The sequence below is a fragment of the Peromyscus maniculatus genome, chromosome 7, assembly GCF_049852395.1.
Source record: "Peromyscus maniculatus bairdii isolate BWxNUB_F1_BW_parent chromosome 7, HU_Pman_BW_mat_3.1, whole genome shotgun sequence".
NCBI classification, from domain to species: domain Eukaryota; kingdom Metazoa; phylum Chordata; class Mammalia; order Rodentia; family Cricetidae; genus Peromyscus; species Peromyscus maniculatus.
In genome coordinates this window covers 70,442,909-70,467,531 of record NC_134858.1, presented here as the reverse complement: position 1 = coordinate 70,467,531, position 24,623 = coordinate 70,442,909, and the positions used below count along the sequence as shown (strand labels likewise).

The following is a 24,623-nucleotide window of genomic DNA, read 5'->3' as shown; positions in this document are numbered from 1 at the left end:
CTGAAACAGGGTCTCGATAAATTGCCTAGTCTGTGACCTTCTTCCTTAAGACTCCTGAGCAGCTGGGGTTATAGACATTCATGCTCAGCTAGAAGCAAGCCAATTTAACTCAAACAGAAAAAGTTATATACATATACAGAGAGAGAGAGACAGACAGACAGATACACACACAAACACACACACACACACACACACACACACACACACACACACACACACCAGATGACCTGTTAAAGTGAATTGACATTGACTTCTAAACTTGTCACAACATGACAAATTCATTTAATAATATCATAGCTCCCTTTGTGAGAACATGTATGTGTATATATGTGTAGTATTTGTACGTACATTTGCATGCACACATATGGAGGTCCAAGGTTGACACCGGGTGTATCCCTCTACTGTTTTCCACCTGCCGAACCTGGAGCTTACTGTTTTTGCAAGCTTGCCAGCCGGCGCGCTCAAAAGATCCCACTTCTATCTCCTGTGTGCCCGACTCACAGGCCGGCGGCCTCTGGGCCCACCTCGCATTCCCATGGGTCCTGGGGACCGAACTCGGCTCCTCAGGCTTGCCCAGCAAGCACTTTATCAGCTGGGTCATCGCTCCAGCCCTCCCGTTTAGAATTTTCTCTGCTACAGTAGAAGCAGTCTTTTGCTCAGAGACATCAAAGCCGAGAACTGTGGGCCACAGGCACAGAGAAAGCGCTGATATGTTTAATACACCAAATCCAACAGTGCGTAGTGTACAGGGGTGGAGTCAAGGAGACTCGAGGCTCCCACTTCGCCTGCCACTGAGGGTCACATTCACCTGCGAAGGGGAGGGTGAACTGGTCAGCGGACTAACTCACCAAACAGCTTGACTGTTTCTTTGATGGCTTATAATTAAAACCATACAAAAGATTTTATATTCAATGGAAGATGGAGGCTAAAAAGACCATAAAACCGATCTCCCTGATTAATAGCAAAACTACTCACACCGCACAGAGACATGCCGGTATCGTTCAAATTACAATACTGGTTCCGTCCTCACAGCCCAGTCAGTGCACCAGGACTGGTGTCCAAATGATTACGATTTTGATACAGACAAAATGGCATTCAGGACCAGTTGTGTGTATAGCTGGGTTACCCGGCTCGGTGCCACGGACTTTTCATGGCTTCGTGTAAACTGTCCATATGGCTTAATGAGACCTTCTTCTGTTAAGGAAACGATGGACAATGGGGCCTGGCTATTTAAAGACATCTGGAAATACACCACCACTTTGGAGGCGAGTACAACGTGGTTTTCAACTGTTCTGTGATGGGTACTGAGTTAAGAGGGCTGGAGGACTGGGAAGCCTAACTTCCCATGGCCACGTGCCGGTGGTAGACAGTCTCTAGTCTTGGGAAAGCATGGAGGGCATCGCTCAAGAGGACAGAAGCAGAAGAATCAAAAGAAGAGGAGGTGGTGAGACACCCAGTCGTCCAAGAGCTCACTGCACAAATAGAAGGACCTGAGTTCGGATCCCCAGGCCCCACGTAGAAGCCAGGCATGGCCATGTCCCAAGCGAGGGAAGAGGACACAGGAAAGCCCCAGGGGCTCACGAGCCAGTCGGTCTAGCTGAGTTAGGGCACTCCAGGCTCAGGAAAAGACTTCGTCTCAAAAAATGTGGAAAGTGACTGAGGAAGACCTCCGGCTCTATCTCTAGCCTTCACACACACACACACACACACACACACACACACACACACACACACACCTCTGCCCTGAAATAAAAAGTGTTAAGCAAACAGACGAAAATTCTCAGTGAATGGTACACAGAAGGGGGGGTGGCGCGGCGGTCCAAGGAAAGAAGAGACATAACGTATTGGCGTGGTTTTACAAGGCCCAGTGACAGGCTACACACAGAATCGAAATTTCACCTAGAGATCTCGGTGTTGACCCTTAGTCTGTGTTCTGCTTGATGACTTAGTGCCTACCTTGAGTGGTGTAAACCCCGAAGAAAGGCAACCTGAATTTCCAGGTTAACAGGGGTAGTTTGCATTTGCCTTCAAAGACAAGGACATTTCCCTGAGATAATCCCCACTGTAAGCTGACTGATTCACTTACTTTATCAGCAGAGGTATTAAACTCTCAGGAACCCTGTTAATGGAAAGCTGCTAGCTCCCCACCCCCTTCCTAAAAGCAAGAGTTCTGAGTTGACAGGGGACCCGAGGGCATCTGAAGCCTTTATAAGTGACCTCAGGCCCACACCAGGCCCCACACAGGCCCTTCAGTGTTTGAAAAGGCAACAGGAAGTTCTTAATCCCCCTTCCCTTAGGAGGAGATAAAGGCCTTTGATTTGGGATCACAACATCCAGGGTCCAAGGGAGGATGGAGGATCCCATCCGCACAGCCCTGAGCATGGAAGGTCAGCGCGGAACAAACAGAACGCCAGCTCCAACACGCAAGGGCTAACCCTGAAGCCAAAGGAACAGGGAGAGGCTCATCCGGGAACTCAGCCTCTCCTCCCTGCTCTGTGGCTAATCACTAACTCCACGTGCAGGAGAGCAGAGAGCCTTGGTGATGAGACACGCAGATAACCACTCACTTCTCAGCTCACGCCAGTTGGAACAGCCAAGCCAGCCAGGCTCCTAAAACCTGTTCACAGTCATTTACACACACCCCTGCATAAACGTACAAAAGCCATCATGTAGACAGAGTGTGCAGTAGCATTCTCTTTGGAACTCAGTTGCCACCAATGTGTAACGGTACTGAAAAATCAACAGATTCTCCAGATAAAATTTTATATTAATTGGGGCTGGAAAGATGGTTCAGCAATTAAGAGCTTTTATTGCTTTCGTAGGGAACCTGAGTTCAGTTCACCGCATTCACTATTGGCACCACACAACTGCCTGTAACTCCAGCTCCAGGGGATCTGACGCCCTCTTCTGGACTCTGTGGGGACCTACACTCACACATGCACATACCCACACAAACAGATATACACATAATTAAAAAATAAAAGTCAAGCAGGCGGTGGTGGTGCACGCCTTTAATCCCAGCACTCAGGAGGCAGAGCCAGGCGGATCTCTGTGAGTTCGAGGTCAGCCTAGGCTACCAAGTGAGCTCCAGGAAAGGTGCAAAGCTACGCAGAGAAACCCTGTCTCGAAAAACAAACAAACAAACAAAAAAAAAATTTGTGCTATTATAAAAAATATATATTATAAAAAAAAACATAAAACAAAAACTGGTGAACTCAAGATGACCTTGCAAAAATTTCTGTCCAGGTCGGAGAGAAATCTTGTCCCCTAGCGACTGGTCCAATAGAGAGCCTGCTGTGACTGGTACACAGGGGACAATACTGTGATTGGTGTAAACACAAACCCTCATTTGCATAAGAGGTTGGCGATGACGGGCCCAACCCCTCCTTTGGCGGCTCAAGCAGGAAGTTTGGCTCTCCGGGGTTTGCACACCAGGCCCAATGAAAGGCCTCTCTCAGCTGGTCTCCTCTTGCATATTTTGGGAGAGTGGGCTGGGCTAGGAGTTTGAAGGAAACAGTGGCAGTGACCGAGAGTGCGCGGCTGGAGGTGGCCGCTGCAGGTGGCCGCCACAGAGGCAAAGCTGTGGGATGCTGCCGGGGCACTGGGTGGCATGAGTGGGAGAGACCAGAGTCACCAAAGCCTTGACCAGTGGCAGAGTCAGCGCTCAGCTGAAAAGATGGAGAAAGAGCCACAGACTGCCCGCCAGCAGCACCAGAAGGGAATCCTGACTTCCTACACAAGAGCTGAGACGCCTGAGAACTAAGTAACGGCTTGGGAGGAAGAAAGACCATGAAAGAAGGAGGAAGAGGAAGGAACAGGAAAGGGAGAAGAGAGGGAGGGGAGAAAGAAAGAAGGGCGGTGGAGGCATGGAAGAGGAGGAAGTAGAAAAATCCCAATGAACCTTGGGTCAGAGGAAGATGATGATGGTGATGATGACGATGACAGGTCTCCGCCTTTCTCTTCTATGTGCGCTAGCTTCTTAGACAGTTCTCACCATGCTGACCACCCTGACCCTGAACTCACAACCTCCTCAGGGCTTGGATTCCAGGTGTTCACATTACAACTAGCTAGCAGTCACACTTTAGTTATGAAAAATTCTTAAGAGTCACCAGAGAGTACAAAAGCATCATTTTACAGAAAGACACATAACAAAAGTAGGTACACAGCCGGGCGGTGGTGGCGCACGCCTTTAATGCCAGCACTCGGGAGGCAGAGCCAGGTAGGTCTCTGTGAGTTCCAGGCCAGCCTGGGCTACCAAGTGAGATCCAGGACAGGCTCCAAAACTACACAGAGAAACCCTGTCTCAAAAAAAAGAAAAAAGCCAGGAAAGGCGCAAAGCTACACAGAGAAACCCTGTCTCGAAAAACCAAAAAAAAAAAAAAAAAAAGAAAAAAGTATATACACACATGTACATATGCGGGGCATGGACATGACCTGTGGCCACAACACTCAATGACAACTAAAACTCAAGGTGCCATGAGGAAATTCAAAGGATTTGCTCACATCTGTGGGGACACACACACACACACACACACACACACACACACACACACACACACACACACACACACGGCAAACACAAATGCTCACTATCCGATGGAATCATCATTACTGGATACAAACCGGTATAGTGGCTGTGGTAAAAACTCAAGCAAAGTCAAACCAGTGGCTGTAGCTGCTGGATAGCAAAATATTTTGAAAAGCAACAAAATCTCGGGGTGGTGGGGGCCACGGGTGGTGGTGGTGGCCAGTAAGGGGAGCTGCCACCTCATCCAGTGACCTCAGTTCTCAGAACTCACATGGTAGAAACAGAAAACTGGGTCCTGAAAGTTGTCTCCTGACTTCCACACTCTCTCTCTCTCTCTCTCTCTCTCTCTCTCTCTCTCTCTCTCTCTCTCTCTCTCTCTCTCTCTCACACACACACACACACACACACACACACACACACACACACACACACACACACACAATTTTTTAATCCTTTTGTTTTTAAAGCAGAAAACCCAGCCACTGAAACACATAAATTTCATGATATGCAGGCAGCAACATCCAACTTCCCACCCTTTCCCGTTCCGGCCCATGCCACAGACATTTGGCTTTTATAGAAGAGCAGGAAAACAATTGTGTATGTTTAATGTAGGTTACATGTTCTAATTTATTTTAAGCAGGCTGTTTTAAATAAAATATGACAATATAGATAAAAATCACATTTGACACAGGCTGACGCATTCTAATGGACCATTTCCCATTCCAAGTTTTTTTGGGTTTTTTTTCCCCCCCAAATCCAAGAAAAGCAAAGCATTAGCTCTTCCTGGATTCTGCTGGTCCTCAAGCACCCTGAGGAATCTTAGAAGAAAAGGCTCTCTCCTGCTGATTTATGAGATGTTCCTTTCAACCATCACTCCTTAGCAATTCTACACAAGACAGAAGAAGCAAAGGTCCAGGGCGCAGTGGCCGGGATCAGCATCTGAAAGCTCTCGTTCTCCCAAAGAAAGAAAGTGACGACCTTTGACATCCTGCTAAGGTGTCAGAGCAAACGCTCATAAACGTGCGTCAAGAACGAAGCAGAAATCAATCACTTCATTTAATCTCGTCAATTACCATGGAGTGGGACACAATGCGCCCCCAGAGCCACACACAGTTCAGCCACTTCGGGGCACCCATGCTATTTCGTTAAGTTCGCTTTTCCCTGTATTACGTTGTTTAAAAATGCATAACTATCACAGATGAAAAGCATCCAACCCTTTAAAGTTAATGTATCTTCCCATTTTTTTCCTCTCCTAAATAAAACTTGAAAAAAAAATCTATGCAAATTTTTAACAAACTGTTTCACTGGATCTTCTTACACATAATGAGGCAACTGTAACAATAGTCCCTCATGACTAAAACTTCTTCTCATAAGCAACTTCACAAACAGGAAACTGGCTTTATAAACTAACACTTTCATACTCAAATCTTTGGGGTGGATGCTTTTGTTTTTCAAAATTTTATGATTTTATGTATATGTGCACTTTGCCAGTCTGGAAGTCTGTGCCCACAGAAGCCAGAAGGGGGCACTGGATGTCTGGAATTGAATTTACAGATTGGTGTGAACTGCCATGCTGGTGCTGGGAACCCACCAGATCTTTGGAAGGAGAAGCCAATGCTCTTAACCACTGAGCCATCCATCCATCTCTAGAGCCCTTGGGGTAGTCTTTCCAACAATGGCCTCTTGCCTACAGACAAATGCCCTACCACAGCTTCACCTAGGCTCAGCCTCTGCTCTTTACTGGAACAAAGTAACTGAACGGCTGGAAAACAACAGGACCCAAATCAGGAGTTGAGAGCCTTTGACTGTGCCCTTTGATTTTACTGAACTATTCCAAATGTTTAGGTGTAACAGAGAAACTGTTGCGGCTGTTGCCTGGGAATACTCTTCTGAGCCTGTTACCAGCACACAAAGTGCGTGCAGGGCTTGAAATTCAAAGGCCCAATATTTGCCTATCAGGCATGCCACCCCGGGTTCCCCCAGCACACAAAAAGCAAGACAAAAAAGAAAAAAGAAAAGAGTGTGTTTTAAATCTAGCTTTCCCTCCCAAGCTGACAGGCTAAAGTTCTAAAAATGTACTCAGAAGATCAGTTTAATGGGGGACGGCAAAGAAGACGTCAATGAACCAATAATGGAGCTTGCCAATGGCTTCACACACCCCGTCGGCATTCATTTTAAGTAGCGTGTTCCCCAGGCAGAACTGTATGACGTTCATGCACATAAACTGTATCGGCAGTTTAACCATGTACCTGACATCACCTAAGCTTCTGATCATTATTCTGACACTGTTGGAATGGTCAAGAAACATCAAATGTGGGGCGGTACTGTGGTTACTGCCCAGCCCACTGCCCCCTTTGTGTACAGCCCATAAAGGATTTGTCTACAAAAACTCTAAGATATTATTTTACTAAATCATAGCTTAGTAGTATGATTTTGCTTTTTAAAACAGTATCAAGATGGGGTGGGGAATTGCTTGCCACACCAGCGTAGGGACCAGAATTCAAATCCTCAGAACCCACGAAGAAGCCAGCTGTGGCCATAAGCACCTGTAATTCCAGTGCCAGTCGGGGTGGACAGAGAGAAGGATCTCTGTAGCTTGCGGGCCACATGCCTGCACATCTCGCTTGACTCCCGAATGTTTTTCAGGACAACCCATGCCAGACACCTAAAACTACCATTTCATGACCTTGCCCCTGTATTCTCCATCTCAGCTGATGGCTACACCACTTACCAGGTCACTCGGATCAAGAACACCAGCATCGGGGCTGGGTCCCAGTTTGCTTTCTGTTAACTGTGAGAAAACACTGACAAAAAAAAACAACTTGAGCCCAGCAGCAGTGGTGGTGGCACACACCTTTAATCCCAGCACTCAGGAGGCAGAGGCAGGCAGATCTCTGTGAGTTCGAGGCCAGCCTGGGCTACAGAGCGAGTTCCAGGGCACCCAGCACTACACAGAGAAACCCTGTCTCAAAAACCGTAAGTAAATAAATATAACTTGAGGAGGAAAAGGTTTACTTTATCTTTCAACTCTCAGGTTTGTATCACGGAGGGAAGTCAGGGAAGGAACTCAAGGTAGGAACCAAAGGGGGGGGGGAGCTGCTTAGACGTTCGCTCCTCCTGGTTTGCTCAGCCCGCTTTCTTACAGAACCCAGGACCACCTGCCTAGGGATGGCGGCACCCTGGGTGGGCAGGGCCCTCCCACATCAGTCATTAATCAGGAAAATGTCCTACATGGGGCTGGAGAGATGGCTCAGAGGTTAAGAAAACTGGCTGCTCTTCTAGACGACCTGGGTTCAGTTCCCAGCACCCACATGGCAGCTCACAACTGCCTGTAACTTTTATTCCAGGGGACTCGAGACCATCACACAGACAAAACACCAATGCACATAAAATAAAAGAGAGAGAAAAAAAGAAACTTGGGAGGAAAAAAGAAACTTAAAAAAAGAAAAGAAAAGAAAATGTCCTAGAAGACTTGCCTACAGGCAATCGGAAGGAGCCAAATCCCTCTCTGGAGGCTCCCTCTTTCCCTGCGACGACGCTAACTTGTATCAAATCGACAAAAACTAGTTAACCTGCACACTCTGCAGGAGTGAGGTCCAGAGTTCAGATCCTCAGCACCACAAGAACGCTGGGCAAGGGTGGCCACCCACCTGTAATCCCAGCACCTGGGAGGCAAAGATCCCCAATGTACCTCGCTGGCTACGCTATCTGCATCACAAAAGCTCAGGCTTCAGTGAGAGACCCTACCGATGAAGAAAAACACGCAATACCTTCTTGTTGTTGCTGTTTGTTTTTCCAGGCAAACGAAAGCTGAGGAAGCTTGTCACTACTGTTCTACAGGAAAGGCTACGGGAGTCTGACAGATTGAAAGGGAAGGACACAGGGCAGTTCTCAAATCCACCCAAACACGAAAGCGTCACCGATTTTTTTCTTACTTATGTGAATATATGTGTCTGTGTACATGTATGCACATGTGTGTGGGACCCGGCGGAGGCCAGATGGGGGTGTCACAATACTCTGGGGCTGGGTTTACAGGTGGTTGTGAGCTACCTGACGCCAGTGCTGGGAATAAAACTGGGGTCCTTGAAAGAGCGGGAGTGGCTAACCACTGAGCCATCTCTCCGGCCCAGCAGTTTCCATCTAAACCTCCCTGTTTCATCCTATGTATTATAAATAATCAATTACTTTATTTAGGATGTGTGTATGACCTTATCTCAATTTATAAGTTGGAGAATGATCAGAAATACCCAACATTAACCTCTGGCCTCACATCTCGTGGCGCGCACGCACACACGCGCGCATACACACACACACACACACACACACACACACACACACACACACACACACGCATACACACACCACAAATACAACATAAAAGAGAAACATCTTCAATCTCAGTGTCAATTCTGTTAGTTTCCCTTTTCTATAGTGTGGATTTGATAATAACTACTTGAATATGAAAGACCTATCTCCACACAAGGAGACCCGAATGCAGGCAAAACATTTGTACACATAAAATAAAAATTAAAACTCAAAGCCGGGCACAGCCTTTAATCCTAACACTTGGGAGACAGAAATAGGTAGATCTCTGTGAGTTTGAGACCAGCCTGGTTTACAGAGAAACCCTGTCTTAAAAACAAAACAAAACAAAACAAAAAACATTTAAGAACTCATATCCTGTCACTTAGATCCTCCTCACACAGCTTCAAAACAGCCTTTGGCAATCACACAGCTTTAGTGAACATAGTCCTTCAACTAAAATTATGTTAAAGACATCACTGCCTGGGTTGGTGAGATGGGGCGGCCAAGCCTGAAGATCTGAGTTCAAACCCCAGGACCCACAAGTTGAACCAAGAGAGCCAACTCCTGCAAGATGTCATGTGGCCTCTACCATGACATACACACGCCTCCACACACACAAACACAGCAATAACGAATAAATGTAACCAAAGGTGGATTTTTTTAATTGCTAAGTTAGAACATGAATGGGAATTTCTGGGAACACAGAAAACTCAGTGGGTAAATGCACCTGCCGCCAAGCCTGGCAACCTGACTTCCAGTGAGGACCCCCTAAGGTAGAAGGAGAGAACTGACTCCTACAAGGTGTCTGTGGACCTCCACAGGTGCACTGTGGCACACACACACATAAGCACAGTTTTGTTTGTTTGCTTTGGTTTTGGTTTTTGGAGACAGGGTTTCTCTGTGTAGTCCTGGCTGTCCTGGAATTCACTCTGTAGACCAGGCTGGCCTCAAACTCAGAGATCCACCTGCCTCTGCCTCCCAAGTGCTAAGATTAATGGCTCGGCGCCGCCACCACCCGGCTAACAACTTTTTACCATTCTACTTATTCAGAAAACAGTAACTGGTTAAAAAAAAAAAAAAAAAAAAAACTTCTTAAGAAAAGTTGTGCAACACACACCCTTTTTTGAGATAGAGTTGCTCTGTGTAACAGCCCCAGCTGTGACTTTATAGACCAGGCTGGCCTCGAACTCACAGAGATCCACCTGCCTCTGCCTCCTGAGTGCTGGGATTGAAAGTATGCACCACCAAGCTCAGCTTTTTTTTTTTTAAATACTGACATCAAAACATGTTTTTCCTGTTCTAAATCCACTTTGAGGTCAATATTTTAATCTAAATTACTTTAAACCCCATCAAAGGAACTCACACTAATTTAGACGGAAGGCTGAGGTAAATTACACCTTACCATACTAATGGAAAGTGAGGGCAGCGGTATAGCCTGTTCTACACAAAGCTCTCAAGAGAAAGGCTTAACTATATTTTTTAAAATGCTGAATCGGTACACATCAGAATTTAGCATTAATTTTTATAAAATTGTGCTCCACATGTGCAAACTTTTGGAGAAGCATAGCCATATAGAATTGAACACTTCTGGAGTCTTAAGAATTGGGGTTGGAGAGGCTGGAGACGTGACTCACGAAGAGCACTCCAGGACCTGGGCAACTCACAGCTGCCCACAGCTACAGTTCCAGAGGGTCTAACCCCTTCAGCCAGCCTCCATGGGAGCTGCATGCATGCATACACACAGGCAAACACCCATGCACATAAATAAAATTAAGTCATTAAAAAAAAAAGACAGTAGCCGGGCGTTGGTGGCGCACGCCTTTAATCCCAGCACTCGGGAGGCAGAGCCAGGTGGATCTCTGTGAGTTCGAGGCCAGCCTGGGCTACCAAGTGAGCTCCAGGAAAGGCGCAAAGCTACACAGAGAAACCCTGTCTCGAAAAACCAAAAAAAAAAAAAAAAAAAAAAAAAAAAAAAGACAGTCCTAGTCATGCTGGGACTAACCAGATGTTGGCAAAGTGAGTTCTTGCTATGGAGAAGGTCCAGGGTTTAATCCCTAGTACTGCAAAAAGAAACATAAAAAAAAGTATCTAAATTATCTAGATTTGGCTTTAAACTTCCCATGATTAAATACTAGCCAAGTTACTTTAATTTTCTTCTCAGGGACTTAAATGGTTCTGGTATAATGGGGCCGAACAAACTCACATCGAGTAAATATTCAGGGCTGAAGAGATGGCTCAGAGAGTCAAGTGTCTGTCACACAAGTGTGAGGACCCAAGTTCAGATCTCACACACACACATAGACACCAGGTAGAAGAGCGCACACTGTAACCCCAGAGCCAGAGAGACAGAGACAGGCGCGTCTCCAGGGCTCATTGGCTAGCCAGACTACCGAGTTAATGAGGTTTGGGTTCAGTGAGTCTCCACGTCTCAAAACAGGTGAGAAGAGGCTAAAGAACACACTAGATACTGACCTCTGGCCTCTGCAAGCACATGTAAACACATGTATCCACAGGCATACACATGGAACACACACACACACCACCTTGAGAAAGATGAAAACTGAAATCTACCAGATTCCTGCTGCTAGTAAGTAATCTAAAACAAATATTTTAGAAACAATCACTTGCATTTTGTCTGCAAACTTCCCTGGGTGGTAAACACCAGTCAAGCCCAGTGCCTTCCCCTTCACTTGACCCTGGGGCCCTCTCAAGATGCTACCATTCCTGCCGGGCAGTCATGGCACACGCCTTTAATCCCAGCACTCGGGAGGCAGAGGCAGGTGGATCTCTGAGTCTTTGGCCAGCCTGGTCTACAGAGTGAGTTCCAGGACAGACAGAGCTACAGAGAGAAACCCTGCCTTGGAAAAAATACAATAAAGACAGAAAAAAAGATGCTACCATGCTGGCATCATTATGAGCAGAAGTTAAAAGGCTTCCGCTCAAAACAAGAGGAGGGTACTGCTGATTCCCATGAAGGAAGAGACTCGTGTTGTGTTTCCCATTCACCCACATGCTACCACACAGCCAACGTTCTGGGGCCTGTCAATGCCACAACGTGCAGAACACCCCAAGACACTCTTCTTCCACCCACAGAAGTGTCAGTGCCCCTCCAGCAGAAGTGTCTGGGCTTTTCTGGTTGTCACAGACGGACGGGGAGGGACTGAAAGGCCAGGGATGCTGGAACACAGCATGGAAAGCATCAGATAACACCACCATGAGCCACTATCCGGCCAAAATTTCGAATTATGCCAAAGCTTAGGAACTCTGAGAAGGTTACCCACAAGCAGAAATACCTCTATAGACACTTACTGAGGCCTGGGGGTTGTCGGTAGCACAGCAGACATGTCCCTGGGTTTTACTAGGGTCTGAGGACCACTAAAAATCGCAAAACAAATGCCAGTAAGATGGCTCAGCAGACTAAAGGGCCTGCCACCAAGCCTGAGGGCCTGAGTTCAATCCCTGGTACCCACAGAATGGAAGAGACAACAACTGAGGCCCCTGGTCCCCCGACTCTCATCTCTACGTGCATGATAGCTCAGATACGCACACACACACACACAAAACTAAATAAAGCTATCATAATTTTTCATTAAAAATTATAAAACAGGGCCGGGTGGTGGTAGCGCATGCCTTTAATCCCAGCACTTGGGAGGCAGAGGCAGGCGGATCTCTGTGAGTTCGAGGCCAGCCTGGGCTACAGAGTGAGATCCAGGAAAGGCGCTAAAGCTACACAGAGAAACTCTGTCTCGAAAAACCAAAAAACAAAAAAAACAAAACAAAACAAAAAAAATACTATAAAACAGTAAGAAGGCTTATACTGAGGAGGATTATTGCCAAAGAATATGACTTATCTCAAGTAGTCCTCATAGAGCTGGGAAGAACACACAACCAGTCAAGTGTGAGATCATGAGTTTGAACCCCAACTCTACAAAAAAAAAAGAAAAAAAAAGCCACAGAGACACACACTTGTGAAACCAGAACCAAGAGGCAGAGAGGCAGATCCCTGGGTCTCACTGATCAGCCAGCCCAGCCTTGTCCCTGCAAACTCCAGGACAATGAGACACCTTGTCCCCAAAAGAAGCAGACAGCACCTGAGAAAGACACTTCTGGCCTACACAGGCACACTAATACATTCACACACACACACACACACACACACACACACACACACACACACACACGGTATAAAGCAGTACCACAATAGAAAATTTTTAAATAACTGCGATAGGGGCTGGAGAGATGGCTCAGTGGTTAAGAGCACTGACTGCTCTTGCAGAGGACCTGGGTTCAATTCCCAGCACCCACACGGCAGCTCACAACTGCCTGTAACATCAATTCCAGAAGATCCAATGCCTTCTTCAAGACTTACAGACACCAGGCATACACATGGTATACCGAAATACATTAAGACAAAAACACTCATACACATGAAATAAACAAATAAATACTAAAAATAAAAATGACTGCCAGACAGCCAGCACAGGCCTTTAATCACAGCACTCAGGAGGCAGAGGCAGGTGGATCTCTGTGAGTTCGAGGCCAGACTGGGCTACACAGCAAGTTCCAGGACAGTCAGGGCTACATAGAGAAACCCTATCTTGAAAAACAATCAATCAATCAATCAATCAATCAATCAATCAATGTCTGTAGTTTCCTAAAGGATTTTAAAAGATTCTCTTTTCCACAGTTCCCAGCACCAACCCGAGTGAGAGCATCAGTGTGAAACGGTGCCCACATTCCCCACAGTCTCTTGGTTAATCTAACCGCGGCCTACACTGTCCAACGTACATCTATAAACATTCCAGAAAGGGCGAGCCCTCCAGAAACCAAGAAAACAACATCTTAAATTCATGCCTTCGGCTTAGTCTGTAAGAATTTGGCTTTTTAAGGTTCATCAAAAGCAGTTTCTAAGAATCTGAGGTTCTTTGTTTTTGTTGTTTTTTTCTTAATGAAAAAAGGGAGCGGGGCTGGAGAGATGGCTCAGAGGTTAACAGCAATGGCTACTCTTCCTGAGGTCCTGAGTTCAATTCCCAGCAACCACAGGGTGGCTCATAACCATCTGTAATGAGATCTGGTCCTCTTCTGGCCTGCAGGGATATATGCAGGCAGAACATTGTATACATAATAAATAAATAAAATTCTTAAAAAAAAAAAAAAAAAGGAATGTAAAAGTCAGAAAAGAATTCCTAAGGTCAGTGTGAGCGATCTGTGCCAGGGTGCCGCCTCCTCCCTCTGCACGCACAGCCCGCCAGCATCCCAGCACCGCAGAGGCTGTGGTACCTCTTGTCCGGTTTTACCCAGCATCTCCATCAACTACTTCCCTCTTCGAGCTGTGTCTGCCTGCTGCCAGGACCAGGAACAGCAAACAGTGTGCCAGCAACTGCCTCGCTAGCTGCTTCCTTTCTTTTCTTTTGCAGGGGGAGGGGGGGGTTGAGACAGGGTTTCTCTGTGTAGCTTTGGTGCTTGTCCTGGAACTCACTCTGTAGACCAGGCTGGCCTCGAACTCACAGAGATCTGCCTGGCTCTGACTCCCAAGTGCTGGGATTAAAGGAGTGCGCCACCACACATGCCTTTTTCTTTCCTTTTTCTTTTTAAGTTTTTTTCTTTTCTTTTTTTTTTTTTCAATATGATCATTGGTGTTCTGCATGTGTGTCTGTGTGAGGATGTCAGAAGCCAGGTGTGAGCTGCAATACCCGGATCCCCTGGAAGGGCAGCCAGTGCTCTTAACCCCTGAGCCGTCTCTCCAGCCCCACTTGCTGCTCTTATAGGGGACCAGAGTTCAGTTCCCAACACCCACCTCAAGATGCTGACAACCGTCTGAAACACCCTCCGGTCTCAGGGGATCTGGCAGCATCCATGGGTACCAGGCATGTATGCAGTGCACAGACTGGCGGGCAGGCATTCACCCACAGACATAAAATAAAAATAAATGTATCTTCTTTTTTTTAAAGAGATCAAGCATAACTCAACATGGCTGATTATTCTGCAAGTAAGTCTTCATCAGTTTACTAGCTGAATCCTAGCTAGTTTACCAGCAATGACCCTGGCTGAACAACTCTGGCTCTAAGATAAGGCCTTGTCTTCTACCCACAGTTAAAAATACGGCTTTCCCAGAGGTAACCGCAAAGGCATCTGGTTTATTAGCTGAAATATGAATTAAACTTAAAGCCTTGCTTCAAAGATTAGTTTTCTGCTGGTCTCTTGAATTGCTGGGGGCTTCCTCGACAGGCCCAGCTGTTAAATTTGAGAGCACAGATGCCCAGGGGTTGTACAAACAAGCCCTTGGCTGTGAAGATCTTTCTTCAGAATCATCAGAGACAGCTGACCGAAAGTGTATAGACGCAGGCCCCTTTTGAGATTTCACTTTACAAATGGGGAGAAATAAAACAAACACATTTGCAGGGTGTGTGTGTGTGTGTGTGTGTGTGTGTGTGTGTGTGTCTTCAAGAAACATAGAACTCTACCCTCTTGCTGGATCATGCTTTGCTTCAAAAAAAGAAAAAAAAAAAAATGGACCCACTTTGAAAAGAGGTAGCTAGCGTTACCAGTGGCAGGAAATGAGAGGAGAATCACACATCAGGTGGGTCGGAAAAACTGGTTCCCTGCCCCAGATTATCAGGCCCCTGATAAGCAGGCCTTAAGTAGAGAGATCTTCAGAGGGCAGCGTGGCTGCGGAGAAGCCTGCAGGACCAGGTGTGTGCAGCTTTTACTGAGCTGACGTCACGTATCCAGGACAACTGACAGGAATTCAGACAGATCGTTCAGCCCACATGCTCTCTAGGATATCGGGAAGCAGTAACTTAGCCTTATTTTTACAGGGTTGGCAGACTGGTCTCTCAAAATACGACTTTGAGATCCATGTAAGAACTGCTGAATTAGGGCAGGTGACTGCTAAGAGCTTGTGTGTGTCATAGACAGGACACCACCCCTAAAAGTCTACTAACTCACCTGGGACAGGGATATTGCAGAAAAATTTTGCCAGTTTTGGGTCCAGGATCTCTAATAAAATCCAAATATCCAAGCTACATTTTTATATTCTTATTCTCTTTCCATATGCCACACCATCCCCTTTTCCAAACATTATTTTAAATGTTTTTATTGTTGTTTTGTTTTGTTCCCTCCCCTCCCCCCACCCAGGCAGGGCTTCTCTGTGTAACAGTCCTGGAACTCTTGTAGCCCAGGCTGGCCTCAGACTCACTGAGATTCACGTGCCTCTGCCTCCCAAGTGCTGGGGTTAAAGGCGTGCACCACCACCGCCCCCCACCCCCACCCACCCCCACCCCCGGCTATTTTAAATGCTTTTAATGTTCTTTACATTTCAAATTAAACTTTAGATAATAATTGATAAATTACACCCACAAAATAAAAATCTTAAACTGAAGCAGCTGCATTTTATTCATGAAAAGCATGTCCTACTAAAGGCAATGATTTTTTGCCACTTAAAAGTCATAGAAATGGCCGGGCGGTGGTGGCGCACGCCTTTAATCCCAGCACTCGGGAGGCAGAGCCAGGCGGATCTCTGTGAGTTGGAGGCCAGCCTGGTCTCCAAAGAGAGTTCCAGGAAAGGCGCAAAGCTACACAGAGAAACCCTGTCTCGAAAAACCAAAAAAAAAGTCATAGAAATGGTTCGCCTGGACAACTTCAGTGGGTCTAAAATTAACCTCAATTTTTTAAAGAGCACTATGAAGTTAAGAGAATTCCTATGTGCTCTCATCCTCTCCAGAGGCTTCAATCTCCACCTTTTATGGAAAGGCAACAAACAGCCAGCTTCCTGTTCAGGCCTCGAGGCTGGCCAGACTTTTACACATCACAGCATACGCCCGGCCGCCGCCTCCTCTACTTGCCTTATCTTAATTTAAACTTGTTGAAATATGAGACTGTTTAAAGCACACTAATGTTTCCCTATGAGATTTATCTTACGCCAGCATTAAGGACTCCAGGATCAAGACAGCTCTCTAGTCATTTGGTATTCCTAAAATATTTTAATTGCGGTGTTTATAGAAGAAAGACTTAGCACTCAAGTAGGTGAGATTTCGATGTACTAAAACTTAACCTATTTACATTTCTAGGCCCTATTTTCATGTTCTGATTAGCATTATATGCAACTGGAAAAGGGCTCCCCACATCCTCCCCCTCTCTTTCCTAATTACCTGAAAAATGTAAAAAGGGGACAAGAAAATGGCTATCGACACAAAGGATTACTTAAAAAAAATAGCTATATATTACTTTAACCCTATGTTTTCCTTTCAAAAAACGGGATGCCTTGGCCAAAGTAAGCTAGACACATTCTTTTGTGCTTGGGTGCACAACCGGAAAGCCAAGCCTCCAGGCCTTGGGGAAGAGCCCTGCGCCGATGTGCTGCGAGATAAGGCCCCACAGTGACACTTAAGGAAGGGCCTGCTCGCATTCGGATTCTGCATTCCTCAAGAACAATTCATGGCAATAAGCAACTTTGCAGAAGAGCCACATGAAAGCTGGGGCCAATGAATGAGGGTCATCTGCTCTTTATCACAGGGTAAACCTCACCCCGGCCAGCGCCTAACCTTTTAACCTTGCCGATTCCTAATTTACACATGAATAATGGAATTCTGGCCCAGAGTGCAACTTTCCGCTTCTAGCTGCTAAATTCAGAAACTAAGACTCGGCCAGTGTGTTAAAAAAGCCCAGAGTGGCACAGATTAAAGTGTTAGATTACAGGTAGCTGCTACCACCGCTAAACCAAAAGATGCATTCGCTCATAAAATCCCTAAGAAAACAAAAAGCACACACTCGTACCCTGCTGCTATCGGTAAGTGGAAGAACTAGCTTTGAAAACACAGAGACAACAGAATGCCCACTTAATGCTCCTCTCTTCCTGCTCACTTCGGATAACATCTGCACAGGAAGAGCGATTAAAGCCCCTGTCACAAGACGCGGCCTCTTAAACGACAAAACTGTTTGACTCCAGGATCGCTGAGAGCCTTCTTATTTCTAAAGAAAAAAAAAATCTAAATTTAAATCCGCTGTGCATTTCTTGTTTTAAAATCCATAATCGTGACTGGATGAAAGTGCCCATCTAAGCAGTTCATCTGGGAAGTTTTGTTTGTTTCTGAGGGTCTGTGAGATGGCTGGGGGGGGGGGGGGGCAGGTAAATAAACGTTTCTAAGACAGGGCCTTGATATATAGTCCGAACTGGCCTAGAACTCGCCATCCTCCTGCCTCAGCCATCCACATGATGGGATCACAGCTATGTGCCACACCAGATTTTTGAATCCAAAGTTTTATATTTATAACATGAAGATTATTAAGTCATCCCCTTTCCACAATACTTTGCAAAGTGATTAATATGCAAATAGGTACTATTAAAAATAATTTTAAAGATACAAAAATGTGAAGATACTCAAAATGTTCAATGTTTTTTGAATGATTGGTTGGGGTTTTTGTTTGTTTGTTTGTTTGTTTGTTTTGGGGGGGTTAGGAGGTTAGAACTGAACCCAGACACTCATGCATGTCAAACACATGCTCCAACACTTCATCACTAACCCAGCCCCTGGTCCTAATATTTGCGTCATTTCAGATTTTATTTATGGAGTCAGAAAGCTGGGTGAGCTATGGGATTCTGCCAGGCTTCTCAGGAGGTCCTGGAAGCAAGTGTGGTCCTGATAAATGTTTGTCTTTTAAACCCTGTCCACTCCCCTCCACCACCCACTTCCCACAAAGGCAACACAAACTATAGTTCCTTGGCATGGAAAAAAAAATGAATCCACAAATCTGGAAAGATGGGAAAAGAAGACTTTGCAGAGTACATTACACAAGACTCAAGTGAACAGAGCGTAAGGCTAAAATGCACATTCTCCTCAAAGTGATACTGTACAGCGAAACTAGTACTCCATGAAAGAAAGATTTCAATGGCCAAAGATCAAAGCCAAAGAAAACAGTAGGGGGTCTTGGGGGTGGAGTTTATCAGAAATCTTTTTGGGGTTATGCTCTGCTTTGGCAGGGGTGGGGGTGGGGCAAGGCTTGGAAGCGTCTCTAATTTGCCAACATCGTTGAACACAAATATCACTCTGCTTGCGGTTATTTTCTACGATTCATCATCGCCACACAATTACATCAATTACCCTCTCAGTGCAGCAGGAACATGCCCCTGAGCTGCAGTTAAGTCACCTGGGAAACTCCAGGCCATCTCCCAAGCTCGACCGGTGGAGTGGAGATCTTGGATAACGCACTCCCTAGAGGCTATGTGGTTATCTCCAGAACGTGCTCGGCCCGTTGTACACTTTGTGAACCGGTCAGTGTGTGTAGGGTGCAAAGCTCTGCCCTTTGGAGGCCAACAGCACAGCCAGAGCTGTGAAACTCTTTCCAGCATCCCACTTCGTGCAGTGGTGCCTGGTCACATGAAGAGGTGGTGACCTGAAAGAGTTCCCTTACCTGTCCTAGGCCGGTCCTGACCCCTAGCAGTTACGGAGGTCAACCACCACCCAATGGATCATAAGGCTGACAGTTGCTTGGATGGTGTTAATACAAAGGAAATCCTTAGGCAACGGACTTTATGAAAACTGGAGAAAATAAATGAGCAGATCTGGTTTAATTCCATTAGGCCTACTACAGAAAGGGCCTTGAGCTCCTTCCCTGCCCGCTGGAAAAGACGCGACATACTTCAAAGGCCGGAGAGTTACTGACCAATGCCCTCCCTCTCCTACAACCAGAAAGCAACATGGGTGATCTAAGAACCGCCTGAGAGATGGAAGGCTGGGCTGTAAGAAAGATTTAGCACTCAAGAGCCAGCCACCCGGCGGAAAGACTTGCTTGGGGTTGTTTCCATTCAGTGAATTCCCAAAGATTGAAATTTTACAACAGCTTTGCTTGTACTGGCCAAACGGCTTCCTGTAATCCCTACAGTATGCAACATTTGAAATGAAGATAGTCACCTGGCGTTTTCAAAGTCTAATTTGCATTTAGTTCCCAACAACTCAAGCTTGTTGCAGATTTCTCTGCACGTCTTCATCAGTGCCAGCTGTATCATCTCTGGTAAAATTCCTAACGCATGTATGATTTTAGTGCTACTCATAAGCCAGTAAAAAATACCTTCTAACCATGAAAACTGTTACCAAAAGAAGAACTTAAACACTTACTTGACAATGTCAGATGAGCTTTCTGACTAAGAATGGCTCCGTATTTGTTGACTGCCAAGCACTGATAAAATCCTTCATCCGACTGCTCTCCTCGCCTGCCTTCCACCTCACTCACGTATAAAGAGCCATTAGAGAGAACCTGGATCCGTTTATTTTCGGACAATTTTGCTCCATTTTTTAACCACGTGACCTTAATGGGACCTTCTCCATGAGCCTGGCAATCTAAAAGGACCGAGTCTTTCCTTGTGACAGTCACATCCTGTGGTTCTCTCATGAAAAACAGTTCACTAAAGCTCCACACTCCTGCAAAGAAAAAAGGGAGAAAGGGGTATATCCAGAATTACAGGTATAAAGTCATTTAGCACACAACTGTAAAAACGCATATTTGTGGTATAAGGCACTTTCTCCAGCCACGACGGTTAACTTCCAAGGACCTTAGTAACTGCAAACCCTTTCAACACGTCGGAGAGGTCGCCTTTTACAATGTCTACACTCAAAACATGGGAAGATTCGGATACCTTCTCTGAAGCCTAAGAATTTGGTTCTCAGGTTTCTGGCTGGAGACCCAAAATCATCAGAACTCACTAGCACAAGCCATATGCTACTTTTACAAGCTTGTCAAAAAGATCTTGAACAGGGTTAAGTCATAAAAGTCTAATTTTACAAGAAATCATTAGCAAAACTCCAACTCTGTGAACAAGCCAGTTTATTTCCTTGTCTCCTGAAGTGTTTTTGGAAAACCCGGCACCTACTCCTTCGGGAAGTACGTTTATCTTTTGTGACAAATTACAAGTTTCCTTTTTTTTTATTTTCCCTATCTGCCCTTTTACGGCAGGGGATGCTGTCTCCTCTCCTTAAAAGAAATCCATTTACTTCATTTCTGCCAAGCCAGCTAGGTATTTAAAGGACACACAATAGACTTTGAAAAGTTGGTAACTCTGGCTGCTTGTGCTCAGTGGGTGATCGGATTAGGAAACCTTTATTTCACTTTTTTCGAGCTACCAACTGTTGGAAAAAAATGCGTGACTAATTGGTCCTTACTGTCTAATAGGGATGGGAGATTGCTTAATCAACCAATACACATTTTTATCAGAGCAGAGGAAATGCTTTATCCAAGCACACCCAAGGCCCTGGTCCCCCAGAATACAGCATGTGTTGCCTCTTACATTTAGAGCAAAAGCACGTTGACCTGGGCCAACATAAAGTTAGGGGTCTTGGTGGGAGACTTTATCTTTTTTTAAACACTTCTCCTGCTCGGTTTGAAGCCCAGATTACAAATACACAACAATGATTTATCTGTTTCTGATCAAGACAGATCCTGAAAAACCCCCGAGTCTGGAGCTGCGGACTTCCACTAAGGTCTGCCCAGGGCAGCTACGCCAACAGCCCCATGCAGCCAGCAACCACTCCGGAAGACGCCCATTGTGTTTCTGAGCTGCCTCCTACTTTGATCCTTTCTCTTGCTAACTGAAACTAACTCTTCCAGAAAAAAAGAAAGAAAAAGCAGTGCTTGTAACTTATAAAAAGCCAAGCCCCTTAACACCTTTTCAAATCCCCTCCTTCCCCTAACATGCACTTAACACGTTTCCGTCTTTGAAGAAACCAAGATTGAAGAAAGGGAGATAAATAAATTTATGCAAGTTTGTGCAAGGCTAATCTGAAAGTTTCAGGAACCTCCAGCCGAGCCCCCAAAGACCTACATGCAGCAAGTAAATTCTATCCAGACACCTTCCTCTCTGCCTCTCTGGGGGCACACATGGGCCACGCAACTTTCAAGCTCCTTCTCGTTGCAATTCCACCCTCCCATCTCCTTGCTCAGTTTCGAGCTGCGGAAGCGGTGGGGGGGGGGGGCCGGCTCGGCCACCCCGAGACCTGAGGGACCCATTGCAAACCCTAGAAACGGCGCGCAATCGCGGCGCCCCCCTGCGCGGCGAGGCTGCCACTCAGGAAACAATATAAATAAAACCACGTGCGGCCGCGGCCCCGGACGCTACGCGGAACCCCCGGGCTGGCCTCAGCGCGGACAATGGCGTGAGCAGGGCGAGTGGACAGCGGCCCTGGGGAGACTCGGCCTCGGCCTCGGAGCGCTCGGAGCGCGCATCCCGAGGGAACCCGGCCGGCCGCACCACCCGGGGCATCCCGGCCCGTCCCCCTCCCCGCGCACGGTCGCGCACACTCGCTCTGGGAGCGCGCCCACCTGGAACGGAGCCGAGCGGCGGCAGCAGCAGCAGCAACAGCAGCAGCAGCAGGGGCGGCATCCCCGGGCGCACGGGAGGCGCCATTCAGCGGGGCTGCGCGGGCATGCTCCCGGGCCGTGCGCCCGCGCCCGCTGCTCCCGCTGCTCTCCTGGACCCGCAGCTCCGGCTGCACCCGCTGCTCCGGCGTGGCGAGGCGACGCGCCGCTTGCAGGCGCACGGACCCCCGCGCGCGCGTGCGCCAGGCCGCGGGGACCACGCGCGTCGCGTCCAGCCCGGGGCGGAGGGAGGCTGCAGAGGGCGGCGCAGTGGACAGCCTGGCCGGCCGGGGACTACTTTCTACATCTGGCCCCTGGGCCCCGCACGGCGAGGTCGGCGCTGCTGGCGGAGGGACACGCTGCGATCGCTCGGGCGACCCCGGGGACAGGGGGAGGGCCCCGCCGGACAATGCACCTGGGGGTCAGGCCCCCGCCCCTCAGCCTGCGCGCCACGGCCGGCCACCGGGCCACAAAGGCCAATCCTCCTGGCCGCGGCCAGCCCCCCGGGGCCCTTCTCCCTCCTGCCGGCCAGTTGAGGATTCTGCACGGAGGAGGGGGGTGGGGTGGAGGGATGGTGTTGAGAGATGTGGAAAGGCCGGAGACTTCTCCCCTGATGGCCCCCTGCCCATCCCCCTGCTTTGCTCAGCCGCCCAGGCCCTGTTCAGGGAAGTCCAGTTCCCACTTCTGAGGCTTGTCAGCGCCCCTGGAGGCATCCTATGGCGACACCCCCCCCCCACCTCTACCACCCACATTTGGAGACTTCTTATCATCCCTGGTCCCATCAGATACAGCCGTCCGTGGCTTCAAAATCATCTAAGAGAGCCCTAAAATTAGCAGTTACCTTTGGGGGAGAATTTTTAACTCTGCTTCAAGTTAATTAAGTTTTTAATGTGTGAGAACTAAGTGCATAAAGGCCCTTCCTTGTCCTGGGAGCAGAGGCGAGATCAGAGGATATCCAGAGCTTGATGTGCCAGGCCAGACTTTGGTGGGTTACCTGCTTAAAATTTAGGCTGATGAAAGGAGACACCAACGATGGGAATTTGTTCACAGCTCTTGAAATTAATTAAGGCTAACCAGAGGAGTCGAAACGTACATTTAAAGAGTGTGAACAGGGGGGCTACCCCTTCGCCTTTACACGTGGATTAGCGTTTGCTAATCCCGATCTAAATCTTTGGCACATGACGAGGGCACAGGCTAAAAGCTAACTTTAATTAAAGCCGCTGACGGAAATCTAGCTTTTGTCGCTAACTGCCTTTAGCAAGTTTCAGGAATCCCTCTGGTGGCGCGGGAGAGGGTGGAAGCAGGAGGGGAGGAGAGTGGTTTTGGAAATCCATTAGGACCCCCGCACTTCTTACCCTCAAACTCACTGAAAGTCAGTCTGCTTTGCAGTTCATTTTAACCCCATGTAAAACAGCAGTACCCTTGGCTCTGGTGCCTCCAGATCCGTATTATAATACAGATGCGTTTGAACAATTTCTAAACCTCAGAATAAACATTCGTGGAAAAGGAAAAAATTGTTTTACGGGGTACTAAAATGCAGTACTGCAGAAATCTTTTAAATATCCGGTCATTGAAATTTTCAGAAAATGAGGTGCTTAACTATTGGCTTTTAAACTACATTCCTGTTTGGATTGTTTTGAGTCAGGGTCTCACTTTGTAGTCCAGACTAACCTGGACATCACTTGTATGTGGTCCGGGCTGGCACGGAACAGTCTGGCTAGGTTTTCCTTTATTGTATGATTATTTCCTTCCCCCTCTTGATTTGGTATTCTTGGTCCCAAGCCACGGAAAGTGCTCCTGTTTCCTGGATACGAACTGCTAATAAGATGGTTTCTTTCAGTTACACCCGGGAACCTTATGACTCGAACCTGGTATTAGCCTTGAGGAAGGCTATTTGCAGTGAGTCCAAATGGAAGGGGAGGATGTAATACATTAAACAACCTGTTGAATCAAGTCTAGCGTGTATTAACCATACCATACTGGACAGGAGTAGAGTTCCTCCGACCATATATGTTATGCCGTGTTGTAAGACTTGTGGTCTGTGCAGCAGTTTTCATAAACATTCATTGGCCTCGCGTGGTAAACCTAGGAGGTAAATAAATAGAGGTGTTGGGAGGAAAAGGGTTTATCACCTCACAGATAACAGTACATCACTGAGGGAAGTCAGGACCGGAAACTGGAGGCAGGATGCAGAGCCTATTGAGGGGTACTACTTCCTGGCTTGTGTGTATATAATGTATATTGGTATTATATATGTATATATAATGTATATTGATATGATATATGTATATAATCTCCCAGAACCACCAGCCCAGTGAGCTGGCCCCTACCACATCAATCCTCAGTTAAGAAAATGCACAAAGGTTTGCCCACAGGCCAATATGATGTGGGCGTTTTCTCAGTTGAGTTTCCCTCTCCCAAATGACTCTAGCTTGTTCCAGAT

The 24,623-nt window shown here is 47.0% G+C and overlaps 1 protein-coding gene across 1 annotated transcript in view; it reads right to left on the bottom strand.

Annotated features, from left to right (window-relative positions):
* The window catches only part of Prtg (protogenin), a 104,414-nt gene extending 82,077 nt beyond the window's left edge, over positions 1-22,337 (bottom strand). Inside the window, exons 1-2 of the mRNA XM_042281253.2 lie at positions 22,145-22,337; positions 19,948-20,250 (exon numbers count right to left, since the gene is read on the bottom strand). Of these exons, the coding sequence (XP_042137187.2) occupies positions 19,948-20,250; positions 22,145-22,229 (388 nt within the window). The 5' untranslated portion in view covers positions 22,230-22,337. The remainder of the gene's footprint in view (positions 1-19,947; positions 20,251-22,144) is intronic.
* Between the last annotated feature and the right edge of the window lie 2,286 nt (positions 22,338-24,623).